General features: G+C 30.2%; 1 protein-coding gene across 2 annotated transcripts; it reads left to right on the top strand.

Moving 5' to 3' along the window:
- Positions 1–5,380: 5,380 nt before the first annotated feature.
- On the top strand, positions 5,381–7,614 carry LOC127808883 (beta-amyrin 6-beta-monooxygenase-like). 2 transcript variants are annotated; one of them, XM_052347577.1, is made up of 3 exons: positions 5,381–6,413; positions 6,585–6,772; positions 6,974–7,614. In XM_052347577.1, the coding sequence occupies exons 1-3, from the start codon at positions 5,462–5,464 to the stop codon at positions 7,274–7,276; spliced, it is 1,443 nt and encodes a 480-aa protein (XP_052203537.1). In that variant the 5' UTR covers positions 5,381–5,461; the 3' UTR covers positions 7,277–7,614. The 2 variants fall into 2 exon arrangements, with proteins under 2 accessions (XP_052203537.1, XP_052203538.1); XM_052347578.1 differs by lacking the exon at positions 6,585–6,772.
- Positions 7,615–14,008: the final 6,394 nt, after the last annotated feature.

Genomic DNA, 14,008 nt, shown 5'->3' with positions numbered 1-14,008 from the left:
TGTATCAACACAGGAACATATATAGGATGAACACATCATATCCATGATATATACATATTCTATAAACTCTAAAACATCATAATTTCTACTAATGCATACTTTGAATAATTCTTGAAAGATAGAAATTCTATTTACTCAAATGCATTCAACCTAAACATGATTCTTAAGCTAGACAAGCAATACTTGAATTCATTGCTTGGAAAACATTCAGCATTTAAATTATTTCAAGAAATCTACTGACTATATCTAGATACTACAAATGAATTGAAATACTCATACATTAATGCTTTGAAAATTTCACATAATTTCATATTCAGATATCATCATAAGGTACATCAAAGATCTTCTTTGGGTGATACTAAAATGTATAAAATAAAACAATAATTGATAATTAAATATGCACTAATTAGATCTATTTGCTATCTTTGGATATGTAAAATAAAACTAATATAATATACTAATTATCACATTCATGTTTGACAATTATAAAAATAGATAATTAACCTTTGGGCTAATCTCAAATAGTCTTATAATGCAAACTTCAATTTATCCATAAACAAATATCATGCATAAACTTAATGTTATCATCAAACATAATGTTTATGGATAATTGAAAACAATCTATAACTCGAAATTTATTTATTTTAAAATTTTGGTCACTTTAGTGATTAACAAATTTTATATACAATAATAATACATATGTACAATTAAGTCGTAATTCGAATTGCTAGTTGAAAATGAAAACACCAGAATTTGATTTATTTTCCTTAACCTCAACTGTAATGATGGATATAAAATATGACTGTAATTGTTTTTCTGTATTGGGTAAGAAGAAGACCAAATCCTTTATTTATAATAGTAAAATAATCTTCCATCAAAACTATTTAGGAGTTATCCTTCACATATTCTAAACCAAATAGAATTATAAGTAATTAATTATCTTATTAAATCTTTTGATTATCTATTGAATTTAATTATTTCATCAGGTAAATACCATAATATCTAATAAAATATTTATATTAATTATATTATAATATACAAGATAATTGTTATTGATTTATCTCATGAGATATTTTTCATTAATTATGTACAAGATATTTCTTACAAGATACTGACCAATGGAGAAAGAGTGATAATCTTCTACTGTATATATTTTGAGCTCTCTTCTAGATTTTGAAGTTTATCTTTAATTTATATATATATTTTTTGTTAAGATTACAAGAGGAGCGACAATGATGTACTCTATATTTCTTTCTATTCAAAAAATTTAGTGGTTAGCAATCATTTTATTATTATTTTTTTAATTAAATTAGAGGAGAAAGAAGTAAGAATGAAAGATACAAAAGAGAATGAAAGATAAAATTGTTATTTAATATTTTTATTAATGGATAATTATTATTTTTCAATCATTAAAAAATATATTTTTTAATTTTGTGCAAAATACGCACTTATTTAGGATTACCATCCTTACCCGGTCTTCCGCTTTTTGTGCCCTCAATTTCGGCATAAAAGATAAATTGTAGGCCAGCCTTTGACCCTTACCTAGGCCGAGTATCGAACTTGTGACATACTAATACTAACCCTAGCATATCACTTGCTCATCATTTGACGTATAGTCTGGGAGCAAATACGAGAGGAATTCATAATTAACTTGGGTCAAATGTATAAAATCATTTTTAACCATTTTATAGAAAAAAAAATGTTTTTGATTGTTCAAACAAACTAATTATACTCTATAGTCACTTTTATGTAAGATACCAAAAATACATTTAATGAGATTTTAAAATAGAAAGCCCACATTGCCCTTAGCCTCATTTACAAAAATACCCTTGTCTCTATCATATTGCCTTTCTCTTATCTCTCATCTTCCAACGTTCACATTATTCTTTTTCTCTCCATTTTCAAACCATACAAACTCAATCATTCATCATACATTCAATTTTTTTGCTACTTGGATCATTCAACATTCTTCATCAATCATAGCGACCTCATTGAAATCCCATTAAAAATATTTTTTCTCTCCAACAAACAATTTCACTGACTGAATCTCTAAGCATTGATTTGATTTCTATTTGTTTTGTTTTCAATTCACATTGCTTATAAAGGTTGTGTAGTATGATTGTGATTGTGAGTAGAACATATTTTGGTAGATATCATTTCAGATCTGTACTGATTTGCATGAAAAAATAATTTTTCAAAATTGCACAACGTCATCGGGTTTTGTGGACTAACCAAACCCAGCTCCGGGTTTTGTGGGCCACAAAACCTGATTTTTTTTAATAAAAATGGGTTTTTTGATCTTTTTTTTTTTTGGGCCATGGGATTTTTCAAAATTACCCAATAGAAAATGATGTCTTTTTATATTTTTAGGCTTAATTGAATTTATAATTCACAATAAACAACAATAGAATGATAATAAAACACCACCAATACATGATTTAGTGTTCTAACTAATAACAACATTTAATTAAATTGATATAATGATTATAAAATTTACCAAAAAATAAAAGTATAATTTTTAAACAATAATTTATTTTTAGGGACTATTGAATAACTTGGAAAAATCCCATGGTCAAGAAAAGAAAAAAAAAGGATAAAAAAAACCATTTTAATAAAAAAAAATCGGGTTTTGTAGGCCAACCAAACTCGGCTCCGAGTTTTGTGGGCCACAAAACCTAATTTTTTTAATAAAAATGGGTTTTCTGATCTTTTTGTTTTTTGGCCATGGGATTTTTCAAAGTTACCAAATAAAAAATGATGTCTTTTTACATTTTTAGGCTTAATTGAATTTATAATTCACAATAAGCAACAATAAAATTATAATAAAACACAACGAATACATGATTTAGTGTTCTAACTACTAACAACATTGGATTAAATTGATGTAATGATTATAAAATTTATCCAAAAATAAAAGTATAATTTTTAAACAATAATTTAATTTTTTGGGACTATTGGATAACTTGGAAAAATTTCATGGCCAAGGAAAGAAAACAAAAAGATAAAAAAAAACTATTTTAATAAAAAAAATCAGGTTTTGTGAGCAACCAAACCCGACTCTGGGTTTGTGGGCCACAAAATCTGATTTTTTTTTAATAAAAATGGGTTTTTTTTATCTTTTTTTTTTTGGGGCCATGGGATTTTTCAAAGTTACCCAATAGAAAATGATGTCTTTTTAGATTTTTAGGTTAAATTAAATTTATAATTCACAATAAACAACAATAGAATGATAATAAAACACGACTAATACATGATTTAGTGTTCTAACTACTAACAATATTGGATTAAATTGATGTAATGATTATAAAATTTACCCAAAAATAAAAGTATAATTTTTAAACAATAATTTATTTTTTTGGGACTATTGGATAACTTGGAAAAATTCCATGGCCAAGAAAAAAAAAAGAAAAAGATAAAAAAAAACCATTTTAATAAAAATATCGGGTTTTTTGGGCTACCAAACCTAATTCCGGGTTTTGTGGGCCACAAAACTTGATTTTTTAATAAAAATGAAATTTTTGATCTTTTTTTTTGGGGGGGGGGGGGGTTATGGGATTTTTCAAAGTTACCCAATAAAAAATGATGTATTTTTACATTTTTAGGCTTAATTGAATTTATAATTCACAATAAACAACAATGGAATGATAATAAAATACAACCAATACATGATTTAATGTTCTAACTACTAACAACATTAGATTAAATTAATGTAATGATTATAAAATTTATCCAAAAGTAAAAGTATAATTTTTAAACAATAATTTATTTTTTTGGGACTATTGGATAACTTGGAAAAATCTCATGGCCAAGAAAAGAAAAGAAAAAGATAAAAAAAACTCATTTTAATAAAAAAATCGGGTGTTGTGGGCAACCAAACCCGGCTCCAGGTTTTGTGGGCCACAAAACCTGATTTTTTAATAAAATGAGTTTTTTGATCCCTTTTTTTTTTGTGTTATGGGATTTTTCAAAATTATCCAATAAAAAATAATATTTTTTTTTACATTTTTAGGCTTAATTGAATTTATAATTCACAATAAACAACAATGGAATGATAATAAAACACAACAAATACATAATTTAGTGTTCTAACTACTAACAACATTGGATTAAATTGATGTAATGATTATAAAATTTTTTCAAAAATAAAAGTATAATTTTTAAATAATAATTTATTTTTGAGACTATTGGATAATTTGAAAAAATTTCATGGCCAAGAAAATAAAAAAAATAAAAAAAAACTATTTTAATAAAAAAAATCGAGTTTTGTGGGCAACTAAACCCAGCTCCGGGTTTTGGGAGCCAACCAAACCCGGCTTCGGGTATTGTGGGTCACAAAACTTGATTTTTTAATAAAAATGGGTTTTTTGATTTTTTTTTTTTGGGGCCATGGGATTTTTTTCTAATAATCCATTTTTAGTAAAAAATTATGATTTGCAATTATTATTATAGTCGGAAAGTAAAATAATAATAACTGAATAACAAATTTTCAATTATTTAATAATACATATATATTTTAATTTTTTAATTATTATTATTTAATTAATTTTATTTATTATATATGTAATATAATTACATATATATATATTTAATAATAAAAAAATGAAAGGAGAGAACTGAGCATGCCTTCGAGACCTAACAAGTTATTAAATTATTAAAAAAATAATAATTATTAAAATTAATAGTAATTATTAGAAAATAATAATAATTTAATAGTTGAAAATTTATTTTTATAATTATGATTTGCAATTATTATTACAATTGAAAAATAAAATAATAATCATTGAATAACAATTTTTTACTTATTTATTCAATAATTCATATATATTTAAAAATTTCAATTATTATTATTTTATTAATTTTATTTATATGTAATAATACATATATATTTAATAATAAAAAAGGGGTGGGAGACCTATCATGGGTTTAAGATCCACCTAGTTATTAAATTATTAAAAAATAAGAATTAGTATTGAGAAATAATAATAATACTTTAATAGTTAAAAATTTATTATTATAATTATGAGGGTTTCTCGAGTTTGCTGGGGGGGGTTAAATAAAAATTCAACCATTTTGTTTGTTTTGTATTAAGGATAGTTTGGTAATTTATTGTCTTTATTTTTATTCTTAATTTTTAATTAAAGTGAAGAGTTGAAAAGTCAAAGATTGGGGTCAAAGTCAAAGTGATAAAGTGACTATTTTTTATAGCTATTTGTTGGTAGGGGATAAAAAAGTTTTTTTTTTTTGTCAAAAAGAGGGGCTAAAAACGAATTTTGTATTTGTGGGAGAGGTTATTTTTTGCAATACACACTTACTTGCAGCCACATATATATATATATATATATATAGTTTAATTGCTGACGATAGCTGCTGCAAGCAAGCACTCTCTCTCTCTCTCTCTCCATATGTCCATTCGATCGCTGAGCCTCTTGAAAACACTCACAGCAACTCTCAATTAAAATTAATGGATTTCTTCACCATTTCTCTCTACCTCGGCGTCCTCTTCGCTTCATTCTTCTTCATCTTTCTGCTTCGGAAGAGCAACAACAATGGAAGATCCCATAAGCTCCCACCTGGTTCAACTGGGTGGCCACTAGTCGGCGACCACGCTGACTTCGCCATTTCCGGCCCCGAGAAATTCATAAACAAGAAGCTCGCCATGTTCCCCTCGTCGGAGGTCTTCCAGACCTCCTTGTTCGGCGAAAACATGGCCGTCTTCTGCGGCCCGGCAGCCAAAAAGTTCTTCTTCTCCAACGAGAACAAGCTCTTTACCGCGTGGTTGCCTCGCTCTATGGTAAAGGCGATCGTCTTCCCTTCCTCCAACGTCGTTAAAGACGTGACCATTCTGCAGCGCACCTTCTTTCACGACATTCTCAAGCCGGAAGCTCTCCGGCAATACATCCCGATAATGGACTCCACGGCCCGTGAACATATAGACGACGAGTGGGTTCCCAACAAAGACCTCAAAGTTGTTCCCCTCCTGAAGAAATACACTTTCGAATTGGGATGCCGGTTCTTAATGAACATCGACGATCCGAAACGGATAAAAACCTTAGCCGAGCCTTTCGACCTCGTCGCCTCCGGCATGCGCGCCGTGCCAGTGGATTTTCCTGGGACGGCTTACAACGGCGCCATCAGAGGGGGGAAGAAAATGCGGAAGGAGCTTCTGGACATCGTTAGGGAGAGACGCGTAGAGCTCTCGTCGGGAAAGGAGGATTCTGGCCGGCAAGATTTCCTGTCCCTGATGCTGCTGGCGTCGGATAAATTAGGAAGCGACGAGAGGGTAAACGAGACGATGGTGACGAATAGCATGGCCGGGACGCTGCTCGCCAGTTACGATTCCACCGGTGCGGCTGTGGCCATGCTCTTGTACTTTCTTGCTGAGCTTCCCCATATCTATGATGGCGTCTACAAAGGTGAAAACTTTATTTTTTTTCAATTTTATTTTCAATATATAGAAAAAGAAAACTAATATGACGAGGGAGGGTTGGATTTGGGTAGTTTTGTCGTATGTTAATATGGCCAAAACCCAAAATAAAAATGTCCATGTTTACAATATCACGTATTTGGGTATTAATTAATTACAGAGCAAATGGAGATTGCAAAAAACAAAGCGTCGGGAGAGCCATTGACGTGGCAAGATATAGAGAATATGAGATACTCATGGAACGTGGCGCGTGAATCCCTGAGGCTGTCGCCGCCTCCTCAAGAATCCTTTAGAGAGGTCACCAACGACTTCACCTTTGCCGGTTATACCATTCCCAAGGGATGGAAGGTAATTTGTCATATAATTACATAATCTATATTAATCACATAATCATATGCCCCCCAAAACTAATTCACCTATTTCATATTTGACAGTTACATTGAATTGACCATACATTTATAATAACATTACTAAACTATCTGTATATATATATATATATATATTGAAATTTTAAAATAATGGGATTAAAGTATCTTAATTTTGTTCTAGGCACTCTGGACAGTGCATTCAACGCACAAGAATCCAGAATACTTCCCGAATCCAGAAGAGTTCGATCCTTCGAGATTCAAAGGAAGCGGGCCTCCATCGTACACATTCACACCTTTTGGAGGAGGACCTCGGATGTGTCCTGGAAGGGAGTATGCGAGGCTGGCGATTCTGGTTTTCCTTCACAACATTGTGACCAAATTCAAACTGGAGAAAGCTTCTAAATGGCAGAACACAACATACCGTTCAATGTCCCCAGCTTCAAAAGCTGCCTTAGAAGTTTGTGTTCGGCCTCATGCAAAATAAATTAATCACCCACCATGAAAAAAAAGTAAGAAATAAATAAATTACTCAGCAGGCAGTTGATCATCACTTCAATATTATTCTTGGCTTTTATCTATATGTGGTGTTGTTTTACTAGGTTTTTATGTATGTTTTTGGTTAGTATTCAATGTTGACTAATAATAATTTCCATATACTTACCACCTCACTTGGGTGCCATGCCCCATGGAGGGGCTCTTTCCAGCCTTCAGTTGTGCAACAAATGTTATGTTGTATTAGTAATAGAATTAATAATACATTAGTTGTAGATGATCTTGTTAGGGTATTTTGTCACATTAATAATACATTAGTTGTATTAGTAATAGGTATGATGGAAGTAAAACAATGAGCATTCTAGCTTGATGGAAGTTAAACCAAAGGTTTATCTTTTGCCTTGTAACAAAGAAAGAGATAAAAGACTGTCATAGATGGGTTCTAGTTAGGAATTATTTATTTTTATTTGTTTTTGGGAGAAAGAAAGGAATGAGACAATAACGTCATAGATGGGTTCATCTTTTGTATATCAATTTAATTCAATTGTCTCTCACTATTATACATAATTAATTAATATATATAATATTTATATTTTATCTTATAGTTATAAAATTTTAATTTATGTTTTTTAATTCAACTATATATATATATATACATTAAATTGAGGTGGCAGACAACTAGGCTAACTTTACAAACTACATCAATAGTTAATGGTTTTAATTAATAGTAGAGTAATCACTGTTAAAAATTGAAATAAAATTACAGTTATATGCTACTATTAAATAAAATAAAAGTTGGAAATGGCAAGGACTTGTTCAATTTTAGAGACATATATGTATGTTTGTTTGTTTGTTTGTTTCCGTTTAATGTTTGATGTGTTGTTCATCACAAGACATATTAAGTTGATTTGTTTATTCTTTTTACTGTGGGTTTTCTTTAACTGACCCACTTAAAAACTTAATTGCTTTGGGTTTCATCGTCTTTGGGACTTTACATTACAATTCCTAGCTAGAGGCTTCTCCCAAATGGTTTTAGGTAGAAATTCTTCACATGCCACCCCCCTAGACTTCTCACAAATGTCACTAGGGCTGCCAATTTGAGATCATAAAGTTTAAGCTTGTTTTGTTAAGAATTTTATTGGATTTAAGCTTATTAAACCAGTCCTAACTAAGTTGAGTTTCGAGCCTTCTAACCCCTAACTTTTAGAGATTTTTTAATTTTTGATTGAAAATTTGGGATAAAATTGAATAATATATTTTAAATTTAAATTAAATAAATATATATAAGTATTTGATGAATATCTATTACCAGACGATCATGGAGATAAAAAACTAAATATAATTAATGTTCAATAGGTACAAGAGAGTGAAAGGGGATGTGGAATAAGGGTGAAAGTACATTCACCTCATATCGATCAATGACCTTAATTTATGAGAAGAAAATAGCGAAAAATATTTTAAAGAAATCTTCTAATGGTTAATATAAGTCTGAAAGACTTAAAAATTGATTTTTTTTTGTTTTTTATTTAGAAAATGTTCTTATTTAAACTCATTTTCTAGTTTTTTTTTTTTTTACTTTTTATAAAAGAATTTCTGATAAAGAAACCTTATTTTCTTCAACTAAACAACCTGGTATTTGTTATGATAGTGCACTTCAGAGTTTTGGCATGAGTTGGCCTCAGTGCATGTCCCCTTCTTCGGAGTTGCTTAGCTGTATGTTTCGACTCTTGAGTACTCACCTGGCCACACAGGTAGTCGATTTTGTAAGTATCTTTCTTTTAGTCAATTGGTATGGTTAAGTGTCTAGTTCATATATTAATTAGGTGTTGCGGTCAACCTCCTTAGTCAATTGGTATGGTGAAATGATTAGTTCATATATTAATTAGGTGGTAGGGTCAACTAATTATATGTTCTTTTCTGCCGGGGTTCGTATGACTTGTATTGCATGCGAAAAGAAAAAAAAAACTATCAAAATAGGTTACTGAGTTTTATTTAAATTTATGATATTTATTGCTATTTGAATATATCAAGATTTTTTTTTTTCTGAGTCTAAGATATCAAGGGCATTTTAATTATTTTTAGTTTAAATATTTTGTTATGCGAGATTTTCTCATGTACAAGTGTCTTGTTTAATTCTTTTTATTTTAAGTATATCTTGTTTCTCTGTAGCTAAAACACAATTTTTATTTAAGAATGAGTCTTTTTATTTACAAATATTTTATAAGGGCCTTTTTTCGAATATTCTCGCTAGCATAAGATATTCGAAAGGAGATCATTATAGAGATGATATAGAATAAACCATAAATAAACAGACAACTCATTTCATTACTAGTAGCGGAAACTAAATTAAGATTCAGTCACACTTCGAAAATCTCACGAGTTTGGGCTCGAAAGCCATACAAAATAATTAAGAGGCTCTAATGATAACTAACAAAAATAAAAATTGTTTCGTCTCAAGCCTCACCAAAATGCTAACACAGGATCTTCAAGTTAGGATGCGTCTTCGTACACCACTATCCCTGTGCCTTAGTCTTATTGGACTCGCCCCCAATAACGGCCTTTCCTTTACTTGGAATGGCAAACAAGATCAAGCGAGCCATATGGCTTAGCAAGTTCGAGAATCAATGAATAATATATAGGATTTAAGAATATGGTAACACCCAACGGAGTAATCTAGAACTCAACAGTTATATACAAAATTCATGATTTATGACTTGATCAATCCCAAGTAAATGTATCATACCACCATATATCACCATGCAAATGTGCATATAAAATTAAGTGTCAGAATCAAATCTCGTAGGCTTGCAAGCCATCAAACAACATATGGAAAAGTGCATAAAGAGAATAAAAACTCACAAATAAATATGGAGCCAACCTGCTAGGCTATGGCCACCTCATCCCATAGTAGGTGTTTTAGAGTACCATTTTCCTGCCGTGCAAAATAATAGGTGCGCAAAGATAAATAATACGAAACATCATAACATGAACATACTGACTATGTACAAAACGTGTCATGCATTCATTTTCATATAAACATCATGAAATTTCGTCCCATAACTATTGTCATACTTATATATATTTTTTGTCCATCTCACAATACTGGATTGTGTCCCACTCACATCAATTATGTACACGAGACATAATGATTTATCCAAAAATTTATTTAATCAATTTCCAAGAGGCTCATGAATACTTTACAATTTATTTAAATGAGCCCCAAGTATTTATATATATATAAATATATATATATTTTGATATATAATTTACTTTATTCATGGGATAACAATAATAAAAAAAATATATTCAGAGCAGGGGCGTTCAAAGGCTTGAGTATATAAATATATATATATATATATATATAAAAGTGGGTTTGCTTGGAATAGAGCATCCATGGCTTGAATGTGTATATATTTATATATATACATAAGTGAATGTAAATGGATTTGCGGGCATCCAATAGCTTGGGTGTATATATATGTATATATATATAAATGTGGGTTGGCCGAACAGAAAAAGAGCACTCGAATGGTGTATATGTATATATACATCTTGGGTGGTTTGAAAAGGGCAAAATGGAGCTTTCGGATGTAACAGTGAGGGGAGAGAGAGACAGAGAGAGCTCCCCTGCTACACATATACGTATATATATATATATATATATGAAAGTGGGTCAATTATAGGTGCATTCAAACAACTGTTTATGTAAGTATGTATATATACGGTGGTTCAGGTATGGTAATGAGAGTATTTAAATGAAGCAGTGGGGAAGAGAGAGAGAGTTTTGCTAATCGTTTATACATATAGGTGTATATATATATATATGTATGTATGTAAGTGGGTTAGTGGGAGAACAGAAATAGGGCACTCAAATAGCTTGGCGTGCATATATATATATATCTGTGTAAGTGGGTGATTCAATGGCATGTGCATATTTATATATATGGGTTATTCGAACGGAATAAGAGTCATACGGATGGAGTGAGTTTATATATATGCGAAACTAGAACAAGGGTTGCCCGCAACATGTATATATGAATATATAAATATATATATATAAAGGCCATTAGGATCACATAGTGATGAAAAATCTGATCGAAACAGGGGAGGCTTTCTCAAAGATGGCAGCGATTAAGAGCCTCCACGCGATGACCTCTCTGATCACGTATACAATATATATATATATATGTGTGTGTGTGTGTGTATAAATGGGTTTGCTCGATTGGAATGGGGGCATGGCTGTGAGCGTGTATTTATATATATATAAGTGGTGATTCACATGAGAGCATATATCTATACGGCTATCCAAGTAAGAGGCTATTCGTCTGGTGTGAATATACATATATATATGGGTGTATATATATATATAGTCAATTTTTTTGATACAGAGATGAACAAGACTGCTGTGTCTACTGAAACAAGGGTAGCCATTTGCAGAAAATAAAAAATAAATGATGCTATAGCAAGAGGAAGAAGGAGAAGAAGTTACTCACAGAAGCAGGGATATGGATATATCTATATATATGTGTGTACATTTACAATCGTCTAGGCAACGAACAATCTCCCAAGAAGAGATAAAATACACATAAATTACAGAATATGAATGAAAAGGCAGAAAGAACTTGCCTGAGGTTGACTAAGCCTTTTCCTCGCTGAGCTTCAACGGTAGAGAAAGATATGCAAAAGATACCACAAGGAGGAGAAGATGAAGTATAAGAAGAACACAGGGGAGATGAGGAAAGCAATGGAACAGTGAAGGAAAATGAGGGAATGATATGCACTAAAATTAGGAGATCTCTGCACACAGAAAGGTTGTGAAGATTGCATGCTAACTCCAAAATTTTACCAACATGCCTTTCTTCTCATATAATAGACAAAAATATCTAAAAACTTTACTGACAAATGGTAATTTAATTTATTTTCTTCTTTTTCTTTATTTTATTTTATTTATTATTATTTTTATTTTATTTTTATTACACCACCAATTTCATTATTTTCAAATTATTTATCACCATGGGCCTAAGCCTAAGCCAAATGTACTCCATATATATATATCAAGCCCACTAGGCTTAATTTCCAACCCGGGTCAAACTCGTGACCTTGTTAACTAATTAATTGTGGCCCATTACATTATTTCTAAATTCCAAAAATTAAACCCACACACTTATCTTATCTTCCATTCACATGAATCATAAAATAAGATTGTTCGATCTAAAGCTATTTTTACGCCCTCAAAGAAATTTATCATTAAATATTAAAATACTTAGACCCACATCTAGCTGCACTCTCACATTGCAATTAAAACACAATAAAAAAAATCACAATAAAACTTTTATATTTTTTTCTTTATTTTGCTGAGAGGTTTATACTCGCTAGTGTACGAGTGCAGTTATAGTCCAAATTTAAATTTATATTTTCTGGATGAGTCCAGATCATCCACTGAGAGATTTATTTATGACAAAAGCAAAAGAATGTCACACACACGCACAAGTATTTGGACGAATTAGCAACATGATTTTTTATAATTTTTTTTAGATAACAGTTACTAGGAAATAAAGTAAGGCAGAAGTTGAAATAAATACTGAACGTGAGAATATGAAATTGGATAGCACTTGAGTCCCAAATTTTAGCAGAAAAAATTAGCAACATTAATTTAATTTCAGATATGAGGGTTTGTTATTAAATGCAATTAGAGATGATGATAGTTCTAGTTTAAGCAATCCCCAAACATGATATGCGGGATTCTAGTTTAAGCAACTACCATAAATCCGATTGTAATTAATACATGAAATAACTAAATTAATTATCCGGGTTTGGGTATGATAGAATTTTCAGTTCTAATAACTCTCATACATGGCATGAAAGCTCTAAGTTAGGCTTACGCTCCAATCCAAATCTAGTGATTTCTCAATAATTAATATACTCATACTGAAATTTAAATTAATGTTATTCATTTAAAGCGCAACTTTATTTAGGAATCATTGGCGTTGGACACTGTCCTTGCCTTAACCCAAGATTGGATTTAGCTACTCATCTTTATTTAAAAGTTAATTGATAGGAATTTAAATGACGTAATTTAAATAACATAATTTAAATGATAAGAATTAAAATAGCAGAAACTAACTGGCCATTTAGGCGGTGGATAATAAAAAAACAGGAATTAAAATTACAGAAATTTAAATGTAGAAATTAATCGGTCATTTAGGCGGTGGATAATAAAGTAACAATAAATGAAATAAGAATTTAAAAGAAGAAAGAAAGAAAGTAAGATCACAAGAGAAAACAATAGAGAAAATAAGAGAGAACAAAAGTAATTCTCGAAGAGAGAATTCTAAGAAAACAACTAAGATTTGATTCAAGAATAATAATCCCCCTTACAAATGCAATCAAGTGAGCTATTTATAGCCCATAAGATGTAATACAAATCACACAATTTCAATTATTCAATTAGACATAATTATATCTAATGGGCACTCACACACTTAAAATTAAATGGATTTTAGCTTTAATACACACCTAAAGTTAAATGGATTTTAGCTAAAATACACACCTAATAAAGCACTCATAAAGTTAAATGGATTTTAGTTATAATACACACCTAATAGTTAAACGGATTTTAGCTAAATAACACACCTAATAAAGCACTCATAAAATAAATATTTAAAATAAATAAATAAATAAATTTCTACAATTGAATTTTTAGACTTCATTAGGATTAAAAAAA

The sequence above is a fragment of the Diospyros lotus genome, chromosome 8 (assembly GCF_014633365.1).
Source record: "Diospyros lotus cultivar Yz01 chromosome 8, ASM1463336v1, whole genome shotgun sequence".
Taxonomy (NCBI): Eukaryota; Viridiplantae; Streptophyta; class Magnoliopsida; order Ericales; family Ebenaceae; genus Diospyros; species Diospyros lotus.
This window is presented reverse-complemented; position numbering and strand designations above follow the sequence as displayed.

Bases quoted from the DNA above. Each gene is read 5' to 3' on its own strand.
- LOC127808883 (XM_052347577.1), top strand. From the start codon at position 5,462: ATGGATTTCTTCACCATTTCTCTCTACCTCGGCGTCCTCTTCGCTTCA. The intron at 6,414-6,584 runs GTGAAAACTTTA...AATTAATTACAG, and splicing joins CTATGATGGCGTCTACAAAG to AGCAAATGGAGATTGCAAAA. The intron at 6,773-6,973 runs GTAATTTGTCAT...ATTTTGTTCTAG, and splicing joins CCATTCCCAAGGGATGGAAG to GCACTCTGGACAGTGCATTC.